This window comes from Labrus mixtus, chromosome 7 (assembly GCF_963584025.1).
Source record: "Labrus mixtus chromosome 7, fLabMix1.1, whole genome shotgun sequence".
Lineage (NCBI taxonomy): Eukaryota > Metazoa > Chordata > Actinopteri > Labriformes > Labridae > Labrus > Labrus mixtus.
Genome location: NC_083618.1, coordinates 5,223,180 through 5,250,695, shown reverse-complemented (window position 1 = coordinate 5,250,695; position 27,516 = coordinate 5,223,180). Strand labels below are relative to the sequence as shown.

Below are 27,516 nucleotides of genomic sequence, written 5' to 3'. Positions count from 1 at the left end.
AACTTACTTCCACATCTGAGAGTTGACATGCTTGTCCATCATTGTGGTTAGGGTACATCGCACTCTGTCCCACCGCCGGTCAAAGGAGTAACAGCCTCTGCCAAATAGTCGACTTCCAAACGTGCAGTACTTGGGACAGAAAAAGGAAACAGATTACCATATTTTCAATTATAATGCATACAGCTAATAAATGAGATAAGGAATACAGGGTTTATAATTTCTGAAAACTGGCAAGATGAAGTCAGAAAAAAATGTAACAAATGAACACATCCAATCCTTCACAGTAAATGTAAAAAAAATAAAATAAAAAAAAAGAAGCTGATCAGAGACCAGTGATGTTAGAGTGCACTTACAGCTGCCGGCCGAGGGTGATAACCTGAATAGTGACAGTCCAGTTTGTCAGCGTTGTCCTCCCGCTCCTCGTTCTCTCCTTCGTCACTGGAGGGTCGGGAAAAACCATCAGGGGTACTTTGGGGATGGTGAGGTGACTCTTGGACTACAGCAGGGTCTCCAGGGGTACCACCTCCGTGACTACTGTTTAGTCTGATGGACAAGTGTGAGAGTAAACAGTTAGTTTGCGGACCCCAGGAAGAATAGATTCTCGCTATGCTAAAACCAATGGGGATCCAAATAAACAAACAAACAGTCAATTTGTAGTGTTGTTAATTTCAGTGATGTGATTTAACTATTACTAAAAAACAATAAAAAAAAGAAAGAATGACGTTCTGGCCCAGGACGTACCGAGGAAGACCAGGGCTGTGAAATTTGGGTTTGCTGAGTGGCGAAGGCTTAGTGGTGTCTGGGGCAGGGCCGTTGCCATGAGCAACCTGGTGGACATCATGGGCAGCGGCAAGGTGGGAGGCGGGGTGTGGGTCCCTGAGAGAGAGGTTTTGCTGGGAATGGGGTTGTTGGAGTTCTCTCTCCCTCTCCCGCTCCCTCGTTCTGTTCTTGTGCTCGGCCAGCAGCGTGTCAAAGCGCTTCCTCCGCCCTGGCACTGCCCTCCGCTGGCTTAAGGAATGTGTCTGGAGGGGTACAGGGAAAATCAAAGGTCAGAATGAGTGTGTGGAATTGGGGTCCAATTTGGATTCAAGCAAATTATGTCCTTTTTATTTTGACACATGTCAAATCATTTTGGGGATATGACAAATATTTTGCAACAAATAATTGCAACCCTTGTTGTGATGCTGCATGATTATTGTTGTCAACAATTCAACAAAAGCCCAGTACCACCAGTGAATCACTCTATTCCACATACAAGTTCAGTCTGTACATCTAAAACTAAAAACAGGCCTTCTTATTTACCTGTGTTCACAGCCAAATATAATAATGGAGTTAGATTTATACTAAATAAATAAAAGTATCTTTATTGATCCTAGATTAGTTTGATGATAAAGGATACAATTTTAGTGCTGCTAATTGAATCAGTGGAATATCTGTGTGGGAGGTGGGTATAAAGATTGTTGCCTGTATAAATCCAATTCCAACAATTAGAATAAAGGTGAACAGGCTGGATTGCAGATGTTACATTCTGTTTTTTGCACTGCATTGAAAATTACTGTTCTGCAATTACTCCTAACTCCCTGACTCATTGAGTTAATAATCATTTGCTCTGAGTTTCAGAATGTTCTATCTCTTCAACTGAACCAGAGATAAAGAGACAGCTAATATTAGCTAGATCCCTCCTTTTTTATAACGCAGGGAGACCAAAGCTTGGGCAAATTCTGGGGCCGATCAAGAGTTGCCAATGACAGCGGATATTAATAACATTGAAAGTAACATCTGGTTAAACTGAGCTAAAATAAGGAAAATTTACAGAAATTTTCCAAGTGAAGCTCGTACACCTAGCTTGCTCATCTCCACAAGAGAGGATAACAATGCTCCAGAGCGGGATGCTTCCTTTAAAGAGAAGAATTTTGTAAAGGCACAAATTATTAAATGGGAATTTTAGCAGGATTTGGTGTAAATGTCTAATCAGGTTTTACAATAAATTCACACTGACCTAGAAAGTTGAGATCTGTTGCTTGGGAAGCTGTGCTGGCAGTGCCATATTAACCAGGATGCATTGTGGAAAAGCAGCTGCAGCCTCTACCTTGTTTCGCTGCATTTCTTGAGGTCTTGAGGATATGTTGCTCATATAAATAAGGCTGAATTACTACATCTCTGAGAGATGTATCGTATTCTTCCTTAATATTTTGTAATGCAATTTTGGTTGTTCAGTAAATGGTTTTGAAACTAGAGAGTTCTTTTAGGCCACCATCTATTCTATTAAAAGGCAACACACACTGGGCTGCTGGTGGTGCAGGGGTTAGTGCGCGCACCCCATGTATGAAGGCTTTAGTCCTCCAAGTGGGCAGCCCAGGTTCGATTCCCACCTGTGGCTCCTTTCCCGCATGTCAAGCCCCACTCTCTCTCTCCCTGATTTCAATCTCTATCCACTGTCCTATCTCTCCAATTAAGGCACAAAAGCCCAACAATAAATCTTGGGAAAAAAAAAAAAAAAAGGCAACACGAGAGAATATCAGCAACAACTGCAGGCAATATTCTCACTTCTCATTCAAACCTGACTCAGAGAGATAACGTTCACATTAGTTGAACTAACACTATGGCTCCTTACACATGGGAGTAGAAACAAAAGGTTTTATTTTAGGGACTTGGTCCTTTTTGGTGAAACTGTATGACGTTACCAGCCTTACTTTGTTAATGATTAACATCCATAAAACCCAGAATAAAGCAGTGTTTGGTTACCTTGCATGTTAGGGATCTTGTGCATGGTTTCCGAGCTGTAATATCCACAACCCCACAGTGGATATCTGCATTGAACTCTCGCTCTGAAAATACAGAAGAGAAGTATGAGGGAAGAACTTGTTATGTATGAACATTGTGACAAACCCCCTCCCCTGGTAACTTGCTATACTGCAAGTCATGTTCAATAAAACACGATCCTATATATTTTAAGTTAAAGTCAGCAACCTTAAGGAGATAATGACAACACAAATCTGTCATGGTGATAACCTTCCTCCAACTGACCTGTAACTTTCTTGTTAATGTGGCGTCTGCTACTGGCACTGCTGCTGATGTCCTGCTTCTTGTCTGAGAGGACTGAGAGGTGGCCCTTGCCGTTGGGAATCTGACTTGGGGCCAGTAATGGAGGCTTTGGTATGGAGGGACAGTTAAGGCCTGGTTTAAGGGCTGATGATGAGGAGGAGGTGGTGATGGTGGTAGTGTTGGAGCTCACAGTGGTGCTAGAGGAGGATGTAGAGGAGGATGAGGTGGTGGCGGGGGCAGATGTGGCCTGCACCAGCTTAGCTGACGAGTCCACCCTCAGATGCATCTTCTCCACCTTGACAGCCGGAGTGAGGCTGGAAGAGAAGGTTACAGAGATGAAGAGGGCAGCAAGGAGGAAGCTGAGAGTTAGAAACACGGAGCCAGTGAGAAATGCATGGTAAGAGACAGATGTGCACGTATGGATGGGTCTGGAGGGACAAAACACAAATCTAATATGATACATCATTTGTCAACAACTCAGAAATCACAGAACCCCATAGACGAGATTGTGTCGAGGTTTAAATTGAAACCTGCAGCACATTTGGTATCAGCAGAAAAACTTTGTCTTGCGATGCTGCATTCAAGTTCTTGTGCTCCTCTGCTTATCATGAAATGTATATCTTCACTCATACACAAATATGCCAACCGTCACCGTTGCTTCAAAAATCAAACTACAACAGTCTATAACATTGGTTCTCAACCTGGGCTCTGGGACCCCTTAAGGTGGCCAGACTTTGTCTGTTCTGAGGTTGTCAAAATTAGATAAGCAGATATCAACTTAAGCACTGTTACCTCTGTAAATACGTCTTAACAGTATGTGTCGTGAGTGCAACGGAATATTTTCAATTTGCAGAATTTTTTAAAAGCTTCAAAATCTGATCATCACTGAAGTGGAAGTCATTCAACGGCCATAGATTGTATGATAGTAGCACAGAATTTTCTCTAACGATGGAGAACAACAGAACACATGACTACAACTTTACTGACTTTGTGGCTTACTTAGAGTCTTTTTGGTCATATCAACCCTCTTACAATCCTGGATTTCCTGACTATGCATGATGGGGATGTGTGTACGCCATGTTCACGTTACGTTGCCATGCTTATGCTTGTGCATGAGCAACTGTACCGTGCTGAAGCCCACCTCTTCCAGCCGTGCTCGGACCAAGGAAGTTTACCGTGCATAATGTGTGCTCACTAGTCAAACAAATTGGACTTATAGGGTCAAAATGTTTGGGCACTGTACGGATTGCCTAGTGTGAGTGTGCCCTGGAATACAAGTAGGAGGGACCCCAAAGAAGAAAGGTTCTAAACCACTGGTCTACAATGTCAAACAGAGGATCATGCCAATACCAGTATCTGAGTGACCCACTTCAGTACATCAATATTATCAAAAAGAAATGATCACATACAAGTATGCCAATAGTTTGCAAAGTGTGTGTCTCTGTACAGTACATTGTAGAGGCTGCACTTGCAGCTCACCTGCTGTGTGAGTCAAAACAAACAAACTGAAGCTTTGTTTTGGGATTATGTCTTCAGGTCTGGGAGCAAGCATGGCAACGTCAAACTCACTTTGTGTAATATGAGTAAATTAACATTTTCAGACTACAGTAGACTGCTGGATTAAGGTACTAATGTTAAGCTTCCAATTGTTATCACAAGCAACTTCCAGGTGGTTGTCAAAATGCATGCTGGCCTGAAAATCTCATTCCCAATGTGGAAGCCTTGTTAGATACAAAGTGGCTTTTATACAGTTAAATATCGACATAATTTAGACACTAAATAAAAGACTGGCCCATTTGTACAACTGTAGAGCAGAACACACTAATAAACAGATGTTGTCACACCTGGTATAACATCACAATGACGTTACATTTAGATTAGATATTTTACGTATTAGAGTTCATGTTTGTCAAACAACCAATGTTAAAATACTCATTTTGATTGTTGAGTAGGAATAATTTCTCAAATAATGTGCAGTTGATATACATATGTTGAGTGGGCTATCTATGGTCTCAGATTATACACTATTTTATATTACAAAGAAAACCTGAGAATTAACCTGTGCATGGTTTAGCCACTTGAGACAAATCAAGTGTCTGGAAAAAAAAAACCAACAACTTCACAGTCACTTGGCAGTTTGTCATGTGGTGAGTCAAAGATTCGAAGCCTAAGATTATTATGAAAGAAGGATGAGTCTGTGACAGGACGGAGTGTTAACAGAGTAATACCTCTTCTCTTCTTGAGTTGGCCGAACGCTTTGTCTCAAACTCCAGTTAAGCTTTCATTATTGACAGGTCAATCTTTGTAGCAGTATTGTTTCAGGCACACACTCTGAGTAAGAACTAAGATTTTGTCCTGCGTTGCTTACCCAATGCTCCGTTTAACTTTAAATTAAATCTGTTACAAGTAGAAGTTGTCAATACAGCGAGAGAGATTTTAAAAAGCCTGATTTAACATTTCCCTGTTGTGTCTTAACTTTTTCAATTGCTACTCTGATATAAAAACGATTGATCGTTCAGATTTAGCCTTAGTATATTCTAGAATATTTCACAAACTTGGCAACCCAGATAACTGCCAACGCTGCTCAGATATACTTACATCTTGTCTGGCGGTAGCATCCTGAAGGGTGGAATGGGAGGTCTTCGCTGAATGCCTGGCAGCTTGTCTTTGGCTGGTTTTGGGAGTTTGGGATTGGAGGAGGACGACGACGTTGTAGAGGAGCATAAGTTGGATCCAGCGGTGGAAGGTCGGCCAAGGATGTTCGCACTGGCCACTCCTGCTACAGACCCCGAGCCCAACCCGGGCCCGATGCCGCTTGCACTGCTCCTGCTCCTGCCCGACACGGGAAAGGGCGAGGTGGAGGCTGGTTTGCTGGCAGAACTGTGTCTTCTCTCTGCAGCAACAGAACAAACCAAGCTGGCATTAAAACATAACTCAGATCTTTTGATGTGCAGCATTACAAATATAAAACAAAGCACATCAGACAGACTTTTTTATGTGGGTAAAAGGGACAAACATTGGGCCGCAAATTGGGAGAAAAGGCGAGATAATTAGTAGCAAGAAAATCTTCTCTCACAGAAAGTGTGAAGGTTTCCTCGACAACAAATAAGCATCATTTGTGATTCATGCCAGCTCAGCCTGAAATAGATCCAGGCAACAGGTCAAGAGCTTTATTTTCTGAGCTTCTTACAACAGCTACTGTGCAAACTGATAAAAGGCAGTATGACAGCAGGAAAGGTTAGGCTGATACTGAGTTTTGGATGGAAAGACAAAAATAGAAGAAGGAAAAAAAACTGCTCATCATCACTCAGTGCATGCATCAAAAACTGAATATCTTCTCCTCTGGAAAACAGTACCCCAAGCTTTCCAAGCATCATCAGACATTGATCTCTTGAGTGTGCACCCAAAATAACCAGAGACGTTTACAGCCTGTCAAAGGAAGCTCCCATTACTTTATTTTAATTAAAGCAAACAATGATGAAATAGCACACGCATCATATTCCCATTGACGTTTCTACATCTAGTCTAAAGGAAGGCTAAGGTTGTTAAATTTTCAATACTTCTGCGATACCATGTGCTTAGAACCGTCGGTTTTCAACTGGTGGGTCTGGACCCAAAAGAGGATCGTGGAGCAGTTTCCAGTGGGTCACTGTTGTTCTGTTGATGTTCTATTCCATGTTTTGCACCGTCTGAGGTCCAATCTGCACAGTTTTTTATTGAAGAAATCTGATTGGTTGAAAAATATCGGACATTTTAGGTCTTAAGTTTTTCATGGAGTTGGTGGTGGGTCCTTTATGCTTTATAGTACAGAAAAGTACCAAAGTTATGAAAGGAAAAACAGATATAAAGTCTTATTGTCAACCCAAAGAGGTGAGAAACATCCTAGCAGTGGGCGATCAAGTAGAGAGAGTGAGCGCCAGTTGTTACAAACAAAAGGCAGGTACAGATATTTTCTGACTGTCTCACAGGGGCTACGCTCTAAAGATCTTAGAAACTCGTCTACACCTTAGCCCAAGCGTGAAGGATTTTGTTTGATTGCTGCTGAAGTTGCTCTCCTTCCTGCCTGCTGTGTCTGTCTCTTTGCTCCGCCCCCCTTCACAGCCATACCACTGACTGTTGTATTCACAGGTCGGCAAAGACGTCTCAGTTAAATGCACATTTTAAATGTTAGTTTTTGACACAGAACAGTAGACAGACAGACAGAAAAAGCAATGTTGCCTGGTCCCTTAAAGTTTTTCTAAAGTCCCAATTCAGTAATTCAGAGGTATGTTTTAATTTGGGTATATGTTATATTTTATGTGATATGTCTTAAGTGAACCTTACTAATGTGCAGTTAGGACATTTTTGTTGCCTTGGTATCAAAACAGGGATTCATATTATTTGATTTTAACTAGTATACAAAGGTTCATAATACTGGAATCGTGACAACTCTAATGCAGGCTCATTTCAGCACAACACTGACTCTTATCATTGAGTCCATGATTAATCGTTTGCCACAACACAAACTACAGAAGGAAGAAAGTAGGCCAGCAATCTCATTAAGGCATTTCAAGTTTACTCCGACTCGCACCAAAGACTAGAAACTTGGCTCCCAAACAGATATACTCTGCCTCCAGGGTCACAAAAGGGTTCACACAAACTGTGACCATAAGTGGAGTGAGAGAGAGAGCCAGAAACACAGAAAAAGAGGGGGCTGTCGTCTGTTGTCAACTTGACCCTCTTGTTGTCAAGACTGAGGAAGCAAAATAATGAGGAGGAAAACACAACCAACAACCCTCCTCCTCCCTTCCTCCATCGTTTACACTGCAGACTTCTCCGACAACACAACAAACCGTCACCTGCAGAAGTTCTCTGATGTCTCTGACATCGTCTGTTTCATCACTGATGGGGACCAGAGGGAGTACAGAGAACTGAACCAGGACTTTGTGGACTGGTGCCAGCGGAACTGTCTCAAGACCAATGTGGGTAAAACCAAAGAACTGATGGTGGATTTTGGCAGGCACTGATCTCCTCTCACACTGGTGAAAATCCAGGGAGTGATCATTAAGATAGTGGACACTTATAAATACCTTGGTGTTCACCTGAACAATAAACTGGACAGGACCTCATCATTCACTATCATTAACGCACTGTATGAGAAAGGCCAGAGCAGAGGACACTCGTGTGATACAGAATGCAGGGAGCACTCCTGAGGACCTTTATCACTCTGTGGTGGCATCCGCCATGCTTTACAGAGTGATCAGCTGGAGCAGCAGCATCACAGCTGCAGACAGGAACAGACTGAACAAACTAGTTTAAGATCTGTTCTGGGCTGCCCCCTTGACCCTGTGGAGGGGGTTGAAGACAGGAGGATGATAGCAAAGCTGTCATCTCTCATCGAGAACGTTTTCCAGGACTAACCGAGCCTAAGCACGATAATCTTTTGAACGTCGTAATACAGCACATGCACGCTTTATGTTATTATGAAGCGTGCTCAGTCTACAAACAGGCACACTAGATAGAAGAAAAAAAAAGGGACGCGCAATCGAGTATGCGTCTGCACATCGGAGAACAACACAGAGAACATGAAAGCTACTTTGTGGCTTATTTTAAGTCATTTTAATCAGATACAGACATAAATAAATTAAAAATAAAAGAGACGTGCGGCCGAGTCTGCGGCCGCACATCGGAGAACAACAAAGAGAACATGAAAGCTACTTTGTGGATAATATTGACTCATTTTAGTCAGATACAGCCATGAAACTCTGGATTTCTCCATAATGAAGGCTGTCAGCGTTGTGTACCCGCGTGCTTGTGCTCGTACATGAAGTGTACCGTGCCACACCTCTCCAAAGTGTGCCAAAGCCAAGGAAGTGTACCGTACCTGAGCACGGCACGGAAAGGTCACACTGGTCAAACAACTTCAGGAGCACTAACAGGTTTTGATAAAAAAAAAAGCTTCTGTATCGACAGCTAGCAAACATAAGTGGCCTGGTTAGCTAACCCTTTAGCGGGCTAACTCCATGGTGTAGCTGGGGAACTAGGCTGCAGGCCAAAGCTCAGGCTCAGCAGGTGATCTGCAAACAAGCATGTTGCTGCAGAAACAGTGGAGGGATACAACGCGCACACACACGCGCGCGCTGTCGTCCCCAGTCTGTTTCAAACCCCAACACACACAGAAACACACAGTTTCAAATTGAACAGCCCTCCCTTCTATTCCCCCTTTTCCAAGGAAATCCTGCTCTCTTCTCACCCAAGGGCCTCTCTACACACCCATTCATGGCACACTCCTTCACTTCGGCTACTTTTTCTTCCCCTCCCTCCTTCTCTCCGTTCTCTGCAGCCTCGTTCTGTCCCAGTCACAGTCGACAGCACACCCTGCACACACACTCACACCAGGAAACCCCAGCGTGACACAAACAGAACTAACACTGAGAAAGGAGAGCCAACACCAGCGGCAGTGGAAGACTAATAAAAGAGTGAAGAAAAATTTGGAGGAGAAAAAAAAAAATCAACACAGACAAAAGTAATAGGTGGAGCCTTAATATCCTGTTTCACACTGTCAAACAGTTGGCTCAGTGCTAAGGGGAATCCCTGGATATGGGGATGAAGAATAAATTCTAATAAGTGTGACACAAGCATCTTGTTCAATCCGTAGCATGGCATGGCCTCTGAACACTATTTGTGTAACAATAATAAAATGTTTCTTCTGGAAAAAATAATAAATACACTGTTATTAGATTTTTCTCACTTTATAAGGTTAAAGGAACATCACCAAAAAGGTGAGTTTGCTCTTCACACACAGTGCTACATTGTGCAAGTTCAAATTTAATGCATCCAACAACAGCCTTGCAAGTAGCTGTAGAGTCTACAGTGATCTGTGTCAACCCTGCTGAGTTCAGCTGCAGCCGGAGAGAACACGGACATTTAACGGGAAGGGATGAGCTCAAAGAAGCAGCATAAACTCATACTGAGACCATCTCGGTGATGATGAGTTGTGTCGATGCTACATGGAGTATGGAGGTACTTTTTGGTAATGGTACTTGATTGTTCAGTACCAACAGTACTGTTAAGATCAGCTCGTGTTACAGTTGGCTTCTTTTAATCCTGTAAGAATAATAAAATAGTTTGGTTCAATAAGCTGCAGCAAGCTTTTATTCCAGTACATTAGAAGCACCTGCCTCTGTTTCAAATTAGTACATTGGAAGGATGTCTGTCTGTTAGGGGTGGACTGTAAACTGGTATCAAAACTGGCACCAGTCTTACATTTTGCCACGACATGGATTTTTGTAATGCCATCATTAGTCAAGTCAACTTTAGGGTTAGACATTTTAAACAACCAAGGTTGACCAAAGTGCTTTACATTGTAAATATTAAACATAATAGTAAAATCATTGCCGGGTGTAAACTCGTGCTATTGGTTGTAGTGCAGAGACGAGGCGACACGGATGCTGACCAGCCACAGTGTCGGGTAAATAGAAGTAGCGTTAAATAGTGATTTGTGACTGACAACATCTCAGATCAAGTCTCCAGGTATTCTGCGTGTTTCCAGCAGTCTCACATGCTCTCTGATCATAGGGCACTGCCTCCTCCTCATGTCAGAGCGAGTGTCAGTGTTTACAATGGAAGTGAATTGTGGCACAGCAATCACGTAAACTTGTGCAGTATTCTCCCCTCTCCAAGTTTGCTGTGTCTCTTTCTGTCGCGGGCTGTAATTTGGCGATGTGCTGGAATGGATTTGCATCTCCATTACTTCTGGTCTACCTGCTGACGGTGTGTTTAAACTGATGACTAGCTTGTGTAATGTCCAAGATGATTAAACGGAGCGGGTTGTGCCTTTGCCTCGCTGTCAAAGGAGCGACTGTTGGTACTAAAACTCCTGACAGTGTTTATGAAATCTCTGCTTATCGTAGTTCCACTGAAGCGCCATTAATTCAATGATTAAAACATTTCATTTCCGATAAATCCTTCATAATAAAAGTCCCTACATATTACGGTGTCAAAACATTTTTGTTGCGAAAGTGTTTCAGTTGCAGCTTGACAAACCTCTGCAGGAGAGAAACGAAACTTAAAACCACACAGATTCAGTTACAAACTACAGAGATCTGACCACACAGGGACTTATGTGAAATATACTAAAAGATGAATGGATTGTCAATATATGCCCTTTTAAAGGGGAGGTCAAGGGAGGCACATTTAGCACTGAATCTATACTAGAATTCATTAGCATCCAGTAAATAGTGAACCAATATGGTTATCAAGAGCTGCATTCATACCATCAACTGAGTAAGAATGAAAGGCAGTGGTGATCTGATCATACTGGCTTTGAGCAGCTGTGAATGCAAAGTATCAGTAAACACCCAAAACTGTGTGGATTGATGAATCTATTAAAGGTATTAGGAATCAACTCACTACAGACTGCTTGGTCACAAAATAACATAAATCCACTGAATGCAGTTAAAGAAATAAATGGCTTCTTGAAAAGATTGCTTATTCTCCATTTATAACATTGTGCACCATCTGTAGTGACAACACCACCATGTACAGGATGTACAGGGGATACTGTCAATATTGTTTTACTTCATAAGTGCCAAAATACCTTTCAATGATCGTCTGCCTCTCAATCAAATTCCCAATGCAGGTTAGAAAAGTGTAGTTCAGAACAACAGTCTGGCCTAGACAGGCTTGTTTCAGCCTATGTTGTTTCACAGTGTGGGAGCAGTCCTTCTCTTTGAGTGTTGTTGACACAGTAGAAACAACACTTTCTCTATGAACCATGTGCTGTTATATCTCCCCCTTGTGGCTGACCTTGACAACTGGTGCTGCTGTCAAACTTGATACACTCATTTAAGAAGAGTTAAGAGACTGAAGGTCAAAATGAATTGTTATACCGAAAAGACCAACGTTTTAAGAGAGAATACTATCAGGGTTTTCTAACTTGATGTTCAGTGTCCAATGTGACAAAAACTGCTGGAAAGTAAGACAGTGTGTCCCCACACATAGACAATACCTGGGCTAGCTGGCTAAATATATCTGCCAACTATTTTAACTTCTTTATTTTTCTATTTGTATAAGATTGCCATATACAATAAGAGGGCACACTCTCTGTCTTGTGTCTGATAAACTGTAGTACCTGGCACAAGCTCTGCATGTGATTAGACAGAGAGAAAGAGAGATGTCCTCATACATCCTTCCTATCAATGCATTGATTGAGCTGTGGCATCTCATTTGAAATATGAATATGAATTCTCATATCCCACTTGTGCTACCTCAACAGGTAATTCTGTGGGAAACACTAAGGGTCCATGTAAACAAGCTTAAACAATTCTTGACCACTTAAACCAAACTAGTAGGACTAATATAAAACCTCACCATGGTCAAACGGGCCTCCATGACAGGGGCATGGTAGGTCGGTGTCACTTCGGTATAAAGCCTTTCTTATAATCTTCTGGAAATAATTTTGGGAGTGAGCAGACAGTTTCTTTCTCTCAGCAACTGTGGGCGTTTGTGAACTAGTTGAACAAGATTCACAGTGATACCATCACTATATTCACAGATTTAAAATTCATCCATATTCCTAAGCATCTCCAGTCAAAGATCCTGCATTATCTACTGAGCAGTGGAAATCCAAGCACTGAATGCACATACACACATTCCAGGAAGAAGTAATACCACAGAGTGTGTTAACGTGTAAAATATCCCCACCAGCCTTGAAGTGGTATACAGTTTCTCCAAATGGAAACAAAAGTGTTACTTCCATCTTTACTGATCTCAAGCAGCAACCTCCGGTGTTGTGAAATAAGTGCACAAATAATAAATGCAAAAACAGGCAGTTCCTTAAGTGTCCACTTGAGGCTTGCTCAAAAAGACCTGAAAGTCCCACTGATCAAATGACCATTTTGACAGCAGAAATAAACATGGCTACAGTCTGGTACAAAACAAATGATTTTTGCCTGAATAGCTCATGTCTTTGTTGGGAAATACTGTAGAGGGGGTTTTTCATTTATTGAAGGATAAGACTTATGCATAATTAGGGGCATGACATATATGACTGCTTCAGCTCCACCTCTTTGACTGTTGCTAGGTTGACCAAAGTTTGGTTGAGACTGCATCAGTGAGTGATGTCACTTAGACTAAGTCCATGATTGCTTTACTGTCTACTGTCCATCATTACTTTGATTTATTTATCAACAAAATACAGAATCTCAGCAATTGTGTTTCTATGAAAGAAAACTCTGAAAATATGCATGCAATGCGTATGACACTTACCATAGTGTGCTTGGAAGGCTTGGGGCTTGACTACCTGGCTGCAGTGGCTGCACATCACTAGGTAGAAGTCGTCCTGTGCGGGACACTGGCCAAATATGGGCATGTCTGTACACGGGGAGAAACCAGCAACAGAAGGCACAAGGTCAAGGAGAGGCAAATAAAATAGAGTTTTTTTCAGTCAATCATTGCATCAAAAGACAAGTGAAATCACAACTTGATCAAAGGAAAAACAGAAAGCTCACTCAGGACTAACTAGCAAAGTCTGCAACACAAATACATATCACGCCCATGTTTCAGTTCGCATTCATCAGAGAAACATTTCTAGTGATAAGAAAAAGGAAAAGGGCCGAGACAGCCATCCAAAGGTTACCTGCTGTCAGAGAAATAATGTATACTAAGACGTAAACAAGCACAGCATGTACAGGATGTCTGTTGACTGAGTGGACAATTCATGACTTCATATTGATAGAAGGCGCTCACTAAGGAATTATATGTTAGGAGTGGTTTTCCCTTTATGCTTCCTGTCTATCTACTTCCATTTTTTTGTGCAGATGTTGACAATCTTGCTTCAAAAAAAAGATCTGAACCTCTGGGATCTCTTACGCCACATTTTCTTCACATCAAAACTCCACAGTATACGGAGTAAACAAAGCTCCTTTTAATTCTGATCCTAAAAAATCTCCTATTTTTTTTTTTACAAAACTGACTTGTCACTGCATCATACAACTTGTAGGAAATATTTTTCTGACAGGTAATAGGTGAAGGCTGTCAATCAATGAAAGAAATAAACAGAACAGGGACGCGTTTAATTAAGAAAATACATTTATTTTTAATCACCTTTTGAGATTATTTTATAAGGAAAAAACAGCTTCTAGTTTGGAGACTTTACAACATATAGGTGGTTTATTTATTTACAAATAAATAGGCTGTTAGTCACACAAGGCAAGCATTAAGAAATTGGACTTAAAGGAACTTGTGTGATACGATTATCAAACCCCTAGTGACAAAAATAAAGATGTTTTAATTTTCTTTAAAATAGGGCACTCCAAACTGATTTTCCTGCCAACATATCAACACTTCACGAGTCTTCATGGTGGCGTTAATGACTCTGTGTCAGACAGCGGTGAAAAGAAGTTAAAAGTTTAAGGGTAAGGTGAAGCTGACTCCATAATGTAGTATATAAACACATTCATTCCACACTTTGTTTTTAGGGGCATTTTATTTTCTTTAATAATCAGATACCTTTATGTCTCATTATCATAGGCCACGTATCCCGTCTTAAATTTATTCATTTATTACTCTGCAACTTCCACCTCAAGTAAATATGCACAATTAACCATGCTAAATTATATATTTGTGTCACTTTAAAAATCTATTTCAGCCCTCGACAAACCACTCTGTCACTGACATGGACCAGTAGAGAGAGAACAGGTGGAGCGATATTTTAGAACAACATGTTTGACTTGTTTGTCCTCACAGTTTTGCTGTTTACAACACATCATCTTGCATTACTAACAATGTTCGAATGTATACTGAATCGGCATTCCTGAACCAACCTTGTGACAGAGACTTTCTGAAAAAGAAAGCTCATTGTCATGTGCTGCCTCATGTGCAGGTGTAGCCTCTGAAAGGGTTAGTTCTGTGAAACATCCACTTGGTGAACAGTCATCCTGTTACTTCAGAGAAAGATTCCAATTGAGTTGAGATTCCTTTGATAACAATCGGAATACACTCACTCAGCCTCACTGTGCCAAAGTGAGTGCATGTCACTAGCATAAAAGGGGGAATGATCTGTGGCAGTAGTATGTTGTTTATGTTACGGGCAGGTGATACAGACTCTCATTGCACTGCAGACAGTTTGCTGTGTTTTCTGGTGAAAATGTAAATTCATATATAATCAGAAAGACACTGTACCCAGGCAGTGGAGTGGGTTAGGTTATAGTGTAATAATATTAATTGTGCTTTATTGTTACACTTATTTTAGTGTGTCACAAACAACTTTAACATGCTCCTCTTCCATTCACTTAATTAAACACACACACACACGCACCCCTCGTCTCTTTCAGAAAGCGTCTTGTCCAGCTCTGCCTCATTCGGTAGGTTCATTCTTTTGTGTGCTTCTGCTCTTTCATTAATCTGCAGAACGTTTTATAAAGCTGTTCAAAGTAACATTACTCCCGCTTTGAAGCGTTTCCCTTGATATTCCGTTATCAAAACAAGTAATGGATGTGTGAAGGCTTATTGTTGATAAGCGTATTGCAGTGATCTTCAACGATCATCCTAAACTAAATATAAAATAAAAACTATTCTTAATCCACCGTAAATAATCCTGGGTGACCCACTCAGTATCGTTTATATTTTGGAAACACTTACACCTTACAAGTTGCTGTTTTTTCAATCAAGCGACATTATTAAATTTGCATCACATCTCACATCGCAGTGGCAATGTGGCCATTGCAAATGCAGACATGGCAATCTTGATACTGAAACAATATATTGGGCATCCCTACTTGTAGCCTTCCAAACAAAACATTTAAATTCAGTTTTATTAAAGCTGGTCTAGATGTATTAAAGAGGTAACCAATAAACAATTTGAAATATGCCAATCCAGTATTTTTGCTTTTTCACTCAGCACTCATTACAAACTGTCTATCAAGAAGTCAGCTCTTGATTACAAGACGTAATGTATACTATTAAAAGATTGACAACACAGGTTTACCTCAAACACAGTGCAGTGCTTATTTCTTCAATGGAGAAAAACTCAATGGTTCTTTCTTTTGGGGGGAAAGCAAAGATGGGACTTTGCCAGTTATGCCAGTAAGGCAGTGAAACTTTCAGTCTCACAATCACAAGAAGCATGAAGTGTTTAAATAACATGCCTACAGCTGATAATATTAACCAAGCCTAACCCTCTACAAACCACTCTGAGGCAAATCAGAGGGAAGTGCCGCTTCTCACCAGAATGTGATCAAAATTTACCCTGGCGCATAAACCAAGAAACCACCTAATTAAGGAGGCTAATTAAGAGACTGCCTGGGGCGTTATGATGAGATGAGCAGAAGACAGCACACAAGAGGAGAGAAGTGGAACCCTTATCCAATGTGTTCTCCACCAGGGCCGTCAAGGGTTATCCAAACATCACGGGCCAAGTCTGGAAGGGATGAGGGCCATTAAGCAAAGACTGCATAAGATAAAGGGCTACCTGGCAGGTCAGTGGCATTCTGATGTGGAGATGAAGTGACAAGCCTGATGCTACTTAATGTGCATCAATTGTCTGAAGAGACTCAGCTAAGTGTCTCCTTCAGCAGCATTCGAGCAGAAGGATTGGATTGGATCACAGGTCTGGCAAAGAGAAAAGGTAAACGTCTTGACTACATGTACAAAGGGTGTAAACTACATAGAGCCCGAGTAGGGAAGCACACTGCTGATGTACAAAAGCAAGGGCATGACTACTTTGTAAAAAAACAGGGCAAGCTCAGAAATGTGACGTAGAAGTACTCACTGGATGCTCCCTGCATAAGAGTAAGCAATTCAAGCAGTCATTGGAAGCAGGCTTCAGAGTTCATTTTCACCTCTACATGTCTGTTTTTTATCCAATACCATCTTTGATACACTGTCCTGTACATAGCAAGTTGTAACGTATTCACTTAAACAGTAGCTACGTTTACATGCGCAAAACTTCTACAATCAGAATAAAATTATTCCGATTGGGGATTCCATCTTCACTGTTTACATGGATGCTAAATACAGTGATCCGATAATGACGTGTGTCCGCATTAAACATTTCATTAGAATAAGAATATTTGACAATTTTCTTACTTCTCTTCCTAATTAAGCTGCCAGCTCAGCAGTATATAATTGTTATCAATTAACAGGCGAAGGGTGTAAGTCTGCAGGACCTTCAGACGTAGGCGTAGTTGAAGGGAGGGGCAGATATGCGCAGTAAGAATAGTTTTAGTTTATCAAGTGTATACATGGAGATTGATCCGAAAAACAATCGGCACAAACCGACGCGTTTACACGAAGCATTTAAATTCTGATAAGACTTTTAATCTGATTATTTGTGCCAATGTTAACATAGGTAGTAACACCACATGCATTTCCCATTTAAACACCAACCTCTCTACGGTCCTTTCTAGAAACAGGCCAAGAACAGTCCAATCCAACAGGCCAAGCAAATTTAAGTAACAGCAAGGTCAAATGGACGCATTCTCAAACTGCTGCTGCCGTTCACTTAAAGGGTTCTCCAGATTACTCGCTCGACTATGAAAGCAACCCTGCTAGATCGCCATTACCATCCTGCATTGAAATCACTGGCACCAACTGAAATGTACTGCTAAAATAGCCTTGCTTGAAAAGAGGTCTAATGCCAGTGTGCCTGCCCCTTTCTCAAACACTGTTTTCTTCTTAAGGAAAGAGGAGATAAAAAGGATAGAAGCAGAAAGGAAGTAACGTTGGAGGAGAAAGAAGAAGGGACAGATGAACAGATCAAAGCTAAGAAAGGAGTCTGACTGAGAAAAAACACAGACATAAGGAGAGCAGAGGAGGAGGCTGAGGCCTCAGTAAGACAAAGAGAGAGTGAGCGGAGGACCTGCACCGGCGGGGGAGAAAGAGAGCCTGTGAGCGTGAGACAGTGGAAGAGAACGAGAGTCCAGTTAATTTCAGCATCCTCATCTGTGGCAGTGATGAATGATCTAGGTGGAATAGTAGCAGCTCTGGCTGCCTTCGCACAGCACACACATGCTAGCTGAATCTGACCTGTGGCTGACATGGGCACAACATTTCCCAGCTTCCCCATCTGTGATGGTGAAGCTTTGAAATTACAAAGAGTGAAGGCAGATGAAAAATGACTTCATCAGTCATTTATTGCCATGCATCTTCTTTGCAATGTGTTAATCATCCGTGTGTTAGAATGACAGCTTCACTACAGGAGGAATCTGGTGGTGAGTCATGGTGGAGAGGTGTAGTCATCCACTTGTAATACCCCTACTCAACACACACACATCCATACACACGGAGAATAGCGCTCTACGGACACGCACTTCTGCCTCGAGCAACCTGTGTTGATCAGCCTCATGACAAACACAACAGTCACTGACTGATACAGCTACATGACGGGGATATGTTTCAAGCCCAGTGACTTCACAGCCTTGAATTTTAGGTGGCCAATCTGTCTCCCAGCTTTGTTCTGAAAAAATGTCTTGATCTGGACATAGAATATTTTAATCCAGCCTTTCCGCCGCACAAAGCAGACATTTATCCAGGTCAAACATTACCTGAGTGGGGTGTTTGACCTAGTGTAATAATCACATACCATTTTCAATATGCTGTACGATATTAGACCGCCCTGCTTTTCTGAAAAATCAAGTGTTTTGGACATTTTCTGATGGCACGGTGCCATTTCAATTAAGGTATGTACACACTAAAGGAAATGACACATTAGTGGGTCCCCTGTCAAGAGAACTGTAATTAACACTTTCCTTTACAGGTGCACAGGGAGAGGAAATAGAAAGTAAAACTGGGAACTGATTGAAGACATAACTGTGGGCCAGACTGATTTGAGTAAAGTGAAATGCATTTGCATCCAGTTCATGATTTGATTTTTCAAATATCCCAGTTCCGTGTTGTGTGTAAACATCCTCTCATAAACCTGGCTAAGCCTTTATCCAGACTTTAAGAAACGTGAATGTGCTACCTGAAATACTTGCACAGAAACCAGGACACCAGGGTATGTAAACACCTGACCTGGGTTTCTGCAAATGCAGTGTTGGTAAAGACAACAGTGACTGAGATGGTAAGAACTCATGACACAACTGCACACACACACAAAACATAGATACTGTCATAATCATGAATGCAGGGGAAGCACATGTTTCTCCAGTTCCTTGTAAACATTGTAAATATCTTAACCTGAATGAGACCAAAACCAACATAAGGAGCATGTGAATGTACTCATTGAGATATAACTTCTGGCAGACAAGCCTTTCTGCAAAGACATCACACGTTAGCATGAATTAGTAGGAAATATGACAACCTCCAAATACACACACAAATCAGTGATCACATTGTTTTTGGCTGTGGTGTTGACTGTCTGAGGAGGATTGTTTGTTTTTATTTCTCGAAATTAGTTTGTTTTTTTTAATTCTGAAAAATAGTCACAAATAAATCTTCTTGCCATGAAATACATTTAGTACCTTTTTATAGATATTTTTAAAACTGTGTTTTTTTGTTTTTTAAAGATGCATCTTTGTGTTAATCTTGAAGTCCAAGCAGCTGTGATCACCATCCCAAATTAGCAAACTCACATTTCATCTGCCCTGCACATGTGTTCTTTTGAGCAAAAAATAAAAACATTTTTTGTAAACAATGAAAAAAGGTGTTGTTGATGTCACCCTGAAATGCAATTTACTTTTTCCTTTTAAGAAACGTGTGGTTGGTGAGCTTCGAAGATTGTCCATGAGCTTCGAAGATTGTCCATGATGGTAGATTAGTAACATAATCAAATGCAATTTCATGGTTGTCACTATTAACCTTTGTGGTGGGCCCAGTCTAAGTCAGCCAACACGAAACGAGTTGTTTTCCAAAACTAAAATTGAGGCACAAACTGCTCTGAAATAGTGCTGTGTCTTTAATACATAATGTCAGAACCTTTCCTGTCTCTGCCATTACAATAGTCAGCCTAAAAAACACTATTTGTGAATTTACAACTTTGTTCAGCTTCGATGAGAAATCCTGTCATAACCTGCTACCACAGATACAAGCGGGCACATATTCATCTTATCATATTGTTTTGTTATAAGAGCAGTCTTATTTATTTGACGTTATCACATGATAACATTTTTGGGTGGAGAAGGTCAGGTCTGAATAAATCAGAAATTAATATTACATATTGGTTGGCGGGCAAGTTCTAATTGACTTAAATTTAGCATTTTGGCCAACTTGCAGTCAACATTTTTGTTAGCCATATTTGTGTTGAAGCAGTGTGTGAGATGGAGCAATCAATATCCTAACTTCACATTACTTTAAGGAAACTATTACTTAGAAGGAGCTTTTGCAAAACGTACCATTCACCTCTTTCTTTCTTTTTGAAATTGTGGATCCCTTTATTTTTGTCTATTTGGCACCTGATTTGGCAGGTTTTTCTTCAAAATGACTTTAAAATGATTAGAACCTCAAAATATGTAAGTTAACTCAAACTACTTTTCTATTCAAATAAAGAGGCACATGAAATAGTGTAAAGGTTGCCTATATGAAAAGGCACCGATGTGAAAACTAAACAATTAGACTAATTTAATTAATTATTCAAAAAGCCTTTGAACATTGTTATTTCTATTTTAGGCCCATAATCGACTAAGGCGAGTGTAAGTTGTTAACTGTTAAGTCTTTTTGAGATGCAGATGTTAGGGTCAGCAACCACACGAATAACAGACACGTTTGTAACTTTAATATCCGGTAATCCAGTCAAGTCATAATGCGCAAGATTTACAGTAGGTTTAAGTTAGTGAACGACGCGTGTTAAGTGTTTGAATCAATGTGTGTGAGCAAACCTCCAGAAACAAAATACACCTTTGGCCCTACAGTAAAATAAATAACACTCACCTTCTCTGCACAAACGCATGGCTTCTCGATTTTTCCCGTAGTCTTTGAAACTTTCTTCCAATTCAGCACCTGAAACGAGGCGATCCGACACAGACAAATAAATAGTTGCACTTGCTTGCCTACCCGTGCTGTTGCTACCAGTAGCGTTTCTTCATATTACACCAAAAACTGCATGCAATCGGCCAAAAAAGGGACAAGACTGGCAACTGCCGCGTCCTACATCGCTACCTCGCGTACATTCGGGACGCTGGGGAACTCACCGTCGTTGCCGTGGAGTTTAGCGGCGTCGACCCAGTTGCTCCAAGGCTGTCCCAGCATTATTTCTGGACTAGGCAATGATCTCCGCTCCACAACAGTCGCCATTGCTGTGGAGCCTTCTCCCCGCTGGATCTGCTGCTGCTTCAGCTGCTGCCTGGCCGCTCGGCGCTGCTCCCCCCTGACGTCATCCTCGGCCCTTTCCGACATTCTTTCCGCTACAATGTAACAACACAAGAGTCAGCGTTGGTCGCGCTCGGGATAGGAGGACTTTTTACTGATTGACACGGCAAACGAGTGTTAATTCACCGTACCCGCCCTAAAAAAAGAAAAAAAAAAGAAAACATCAGCGTGTGTGGCCTCATTGACGAGCAACAAGTACGAAGCTTGAATAACATGTCATAGGACGCACTGAGAGGCAGTTTCTCTGAAGGTTTAGGGGTCCATGGCTAGTTAGCGTTTCATTTTATCTCTTTTCAGGCCATAATTAACTAATTGGCCTGGTGGTAATTATTGAACCTTAACACACACACACGATAAGTGCATGCTCTGTTGTTTTCTTTACACAAATTTGTGCACATTTTTTATACTTTATATTCGAAATGAAGCATAATACATGTACAATATGGTGTAGTGTAACTTAAAATGGAAAGTAGCCCTGTACTGTTAAATCTGAATATTGGCCCTACAGTACTGTATGTTACTTAGTCACAGCTTTCACTGCAGAAACGAGGTTCAACGTTCTTACTTTTGCAAGGAAGCAAGATCAAAATATTTTGCATGTTTTCTTGAATCCAATTGAGGAAATGTTGACACGAAACAACACACTGCTGGAAGGATGTGCAACATAACATTTCTATGATATAGCTTATTGATCAATAAATACTTACCAATTAAGTAAGTGTGATAATTTTATATATATATATATATATATATATATATATATATGTATATATTGTGTTTACCAGCATATATTTAGCCTCACACATGATGTCAAAGAAAATGATCTAATTATAATCTGATTTGATCTATGATGGACATGCAACTATTGTTTGGCCTTCTAAAGACCATCTACAAAGCTTTCACAACTATCATTAAACATACCAAATAATGAAACACTTATCTATACTTTTCAGATGTTTAAAGACTGTTGTGGACAGTACATGTCTTTACTTTCACTTTCAAAATGAAATGTTTGTGATCCATCCAGATGGTTTACTTATTCAGCTGACAAAAGGGAAGCAACAAAAAGGAAAATTAGCTCCTTGTTTTGTCTTGCCAAACAATATTTAGTTTTGATTCTAATTATTCCTGCAGAGTTTCTATTTAATACTGATTATGTCAAAAACATAGCTAGACTTCATCTTGTGCTTTCCCCCTGATTCTAAACAATAGATAAATTGATAGATTATTTGCAGGTATTTTTCTTATCCATAATAACTCATCAAAAATTCTTAGACACAGCCACGTGACAAAAGACACAAGGACAGTTTAAGCAGCTTCCTGTGTTGTTTTCTGATATATAAAGTGAAGAACCTTGAGCAATACTGACCTTGGTCTTCTGTTGTTAGTTTAAAAGTTTAGAAATAGATATTTCCAGTGTTTAACTCAAGTAAAAATGTTTTCTTAGTCTAATCTTTGCATATTGCTCCAGTGTATCTAAGAGTTTTCAAGAAGTGCAACTTCAGACTCAATTGACTTAGAAAATCAGGCTGAGTGGTTTAATTCTATGAAGATGCTGGTCCTCATAAAGGAACTGTTCAAATGGTCAGCATTAGACATAGCATCAATGACATCACTAAAAACACACGAAACAGGTGTAACATCACATGAAAAGTAAGACACATTTCAAGTTTTAGTGCCTTGTATTTCTGTCTGAAAATACAAATAAATAAAGTTTACATTACAGTCACTCATCCAGCAGCTGGTGACACACACAATAAACAAGGGGCTTCAATTGAAAGAGTTCATCTACAGTACGTATTTCTGGTAAACACAACAGTTAAAAAAAAAGAGAAAACTATAGTGTTCACACATCTAGGCAAATTGCATGCATGTGCAGGACAAGACATGTACAAACTGCAGAAAAACAGAGAGAAAGGTCTGTACACCGTTCAGCTGCCAATGAGGAATTCGATTTAAACACGGCAACGTTTCCATCTACAAGGATTGTACAAATCGAAACATTCCCTGGTTAAATAAGAATACACATCTACGTTTTTCAAAGAGTCAAGCCCAACACAAAAAGACCTCCTATTCTGACAAAAAAGGAAATAAAAAAAAGTAGGTTATTTTTTTAAATAGGCATGCATAGAAGTTGATTATTCACTTGGATGAATAATTTTTACAATTCAGTCACTGCCACACATTATAAGAGCCACAGGATACCAATATTTGGTGTAAGTTTCTTACAGATAGTAGCCTAGCCTAGTCATTTTATTTCATTTCCTATATCAAATACTGATGCCTCGATACAAACCCACTCTTACCATAAGCCCCAATAGCACACTTGCACTCTAATCTCTGTATTCCAGCTGGGGTTTTATTTGAGAGGGATTGTATAGGATAATAAGAAGCAACATTGTTAACACAAGTGGAACAGGAGTTTATAAAAACATGTTTTTACACATTACATCATTGTTTCTAGTTTCTCAATAAATATTTTTCCAATGCCAACACCAGTATTCATTTCTGCATCTGATACTGTCTAAAGTTCAGAATTATGTATTTGCACCAGTTTAAAATTATAAACCAATAAGCCCCCTAAAAATAACTTGTTTCAGGTCAATTATTAGCAGCAATAACAAACAGTTAACAGTGAAGTGCAAGCAGTACAGTAAGAAAAATGTTAGTAAGGGTTTTTTCATGAATATTATGTTAATTTTTTAAGCACTGTATTGGAGGGATACTTAGGGCACACTCACACTAGCCAAGTTGTCCGGTACCATGCTTAAGCACGATGATCCTCCCCCTCCCCATTCCCCCACTGGCCTGCATTCACAATGCTCCAGGACTAACCGGGCCTGAGCACGGTTACCTCTTGTACACAATGTTCTATACAACGCATGTCTTTACGTGGCTATGCCGTGTGCTTAGTTTACAAGACAGGCGGACTCGATAAAAAAAAAGAAAATAAAAAAAAGGGAGTGAGAACAACACGGAGAACAAAACAGCTACTTTACTGACTTTGTAGCATATTTTTAGTCATTTTAGTCAGATACAGACAGAACACTCTTCTCCATAATAAAGACTGACACATTGTGTACCCGTGTGCTTGTGTTTATGCATGAACTGTACCGTGCCATAGCACACCTCTTCGAAGCGTGCCAAGGAAGTGTACCGTGCTTGAGCACGTATCGGAGCACTCGCACTAGTCAAACAAACTGGACTTTAGGGGTGAAGCGTGCTTGGGCATGGATTGCCCAGTGTGAGTGCGCCCTTAGTATTGACAGAGACTCAAGTGTTGGTAAAAGAACGTGTGTGAGACAAGGGATGATATTGGAACATTTCTACTAAAGATGAAAGTTGAATGATCAGACAAAAAAGATTACATTTGAACCTGATGAAGGTTTCTGATGTGGTGACACTGTGAGGCATAATGTTGCACTGAAAATGATGTTGCACTTTATGGTCTAACAAAACATGCACCTTATCTGCCAAATATGCAACCCAACACAGTACCAGTACTAACCATATACTAATAGTAAAGTCCCAAAGAGACACCCAGCAACACTTAAGCATCAATAAATATTGGACATGAAAATGGACATTTTATTTTTTGTAGGCCTGCAGTGATGGATTGTGCTACATCCAATTCTAAAGAAACTAAATGTATACTACGTAAAAAAAGTAATAGTAAGTAAAAGTAATAATGACAGGTGTCTTTTCTGTTTGACCGTGTGCAATGATGATAAATTAAAGTCTCTATACTTAATATATATATAGATGTCAATGGTTTATTTAACATATGGTTTCTTAAATCAATTATTACTTGTTTTTTCTTTTTTATATGTGATGAACTTAAAGAAAATGCAAAGTTAGTACACAGTTCAACCTCAGAGTCAATAGAATGTCTCTTTGGGAAATGAGGGTGGTCTGTTGCTGAGATGTTCAAATTGATACACGATGGAACTCTGTATGTTTCTAATTATTTCAATATGTAACACCACTACGCTCTATACAACTATCCATGACCATAAATGATTTTTACAGCTACAGAAAACAGAAATGATAAACTGAGTGTAGAGTAATGAGTCGCTTACCTTAGCAAAATAAGAAAAAAAGGGAACTTTTTTGTAACTCAATCAGCCAATCCTCATCAGTTTCGGTGATCGCTGACAGCCACACACAATCACACCGGAGCGGAAGTCTGGAGGCAAACACAAGGTCACGTACACATTGAGGGAAGTCAAGTTAGAATCTACTTCTTTTTTTCTGCCATTTCTTGATAGAGGTAAATTGAAAATATGGATATCTAATAATTAACCAGGAGAGGAAAACCGTCAAAGCTTTGTCGTCATCAAACTCACCTCAATGCAGTTATCCAACCTATTGAGTATCATCTCTAAACGTCCTGTCATCTCACCCACTAATGCGTATATACAACCAAGACCATAACATTTTAACATGTTGTCTAAACTTAGTCAAGAAATATATTATAGGTCGTCTAAAATAAAGAAAATATAGCTCAGGTATAATGAAACAAAACTTATGATGGCTGTGTTGGTGATTAAGTAAGACCCAGGACTAAGCAAGTATGCACAGTAAAAAGGTCCTGGCATCTGAAAACCTGAGGACAATGAAGCCATTACTTATTGCATACACTATGCAGAATCTATGAAATTAGAAAATGAAATGCAATTATTGAATTTAGAAAAGTAATCATAATAAAAGTGTAGATCAGCTCTGACATCTTGCTCACACTGTTATGTATTGGGTTAAAGGTCTGATTTGTTTCTGTACTTCAGAAAAATACTTCTCTACGTCGTAAAGCACTTGCAGAAACAGTGAAAATAATGTTGTTCCCATTCATTTTCCTGCAGTATTACTAACATGATCCCTTTAGGCACCCTAAGAGACACATTTCAAAAGTTTTATCAACAGCTACATTGTTTGTTGTTGTCAAGAATTTGTCATCATTAAAGTACCCAACAACTGCACTGTCTGAGTAAACAACAAGCATCCTATCAATTTCAAAAACCAGGAGCCCATTGCATATTAAAGATCTAAAGGGGGTCAGAGGGGTTTCAGGGCCACGATTGAATGGTGGCTGTGCTGTACTCTCATATTGTAGATACAGATAATGCCTCGGTTGTGGCCTGCATATCATTCACCTTATCATTAACACAATGTGATGCAGTTGAATTCCATGTCACAATCATGTTAACGTGAAAAGGCACAATTATTTCCCCCCTCTTGTGTCGTTGAATTAAATAATGTTCTGTCAAGCTGATTTTTCCTTCCATCACCTGCACCAAGATATAAGGACTGACAGTGCTGTGTGCTCAGGGCATCCACTTTTGAATGAAAAGGGATATGTTAGAATATTTGGTCTGTTCTAATATATCTATCATTATCATAAATTGGCAAGCACATGCATTATCAGATAAAACAATCGACTGATATTTAATGCAATAGACTCTGGCCATTTGTTCAATCAGCGTGTATATAAAGTTACTTAGAGATTCCGGTAACCAACTATTTAGACAACAAAATTATGTACAGATATAAAATTACATGATATGATTCTACTGAGAGTCAAAAAGAGGCCGTGTTAAATTGGCATCCAGCTCTAATACAACTGTATACAGTAAACGAGGTGTGGTACTTCAACAAACATAGTTAACAAGCTCGTAGTTTAGGCTATATTCATATAGGTTTGGGTTCTCCAAAGATGGAATATCAAAGGCGGTGATTGGCATAATATAATGTTGTAATTTCTACAGAAAATAGAAAGTTTCCATTGAAAAGTAGGTGACAACTTTATGGAACTCCGCTGTCACAAGGACAGATACAAGAAATCTTTCTTACCGAAGGCCATAACTCTGTACAACAGCTCACCTCATGCGAGCAGAGAACTGTCATCATGATAATATCTGTCGCTGCATACTGTAATCTGTTCTGCACATGTTAAATTTACAAATTATCCCTGCACTCATGTTCACTTCATTTGTCTGTCTACTCGCCGTTATATTGTATAGTTTCTGCTTATAGTATGTCTACACTCCTGCACTTTAACTTATGTCAATACTGTTCATTTACAACTCTGTTTTTGCTCATTTACATTCAATCTTCCATATTTAATCTTCCTATTTAAGACGAGTAATGCTTCGTTAAATCCTGGTTGTATATATTCCCATTCTTAGTTTT

At 40.0% G+C, this 27,516-nt stretch overlaps 1 protein-coding gene across 2 annotated transcripts in view; it reads right to left on the bottom strand.

Moving 5' to 3' along the window:
* LOC132977590 (ataxin-7) overlaps positions 1–27,516 on the bottom strand; it is a 33,456-nt gene that overhangs the window by 5,203 nt on the left and 737 nt on the right. The window contains exons 2-11 of one of the 2 annotated variants that reach the window (XM_061042308.1): positions 25,410–25,516; positions 21,153–21,466; positions 20,893–20,961; positions 13,294–13,398; positions 5,644–5,938; positions 3,028–3,359; positions 2,746–2,828; positions 742–1,022; positions 354–543; positions 8–129 (exon numbers count right to left, since the gene is read on the bottom strand). In XM_061042308.1, the coding sequence (XP_060898291.1) occupies positions 8–129; positions 354–543; positions 742–1,022; positions 2,746–2,828; positions 3,028–3,359; positions 5,644–5,938; positions 13,294–13,398; positions 20,893–20,961; positions 21,153–21,357 (1,682 nt within the window). In that variant the 5' untranslated portion in view covers positions 21,358–21,466; positions 25,410–25,516. The remainder of the gene's footprint in view (positions 1–7; positions 130–353; positions 544–741; positions 1,023–2,745; positions 2,829–3,027; positions 3,360–5,643; positions 5,939–13,293; positions 13,399–20,892; positions 20,962–21,152; positions 21,467–25,409; positions 25,517–27,516) is intronic. The other variant, XM_061042309.1, reaches the window with a different exon arrangement.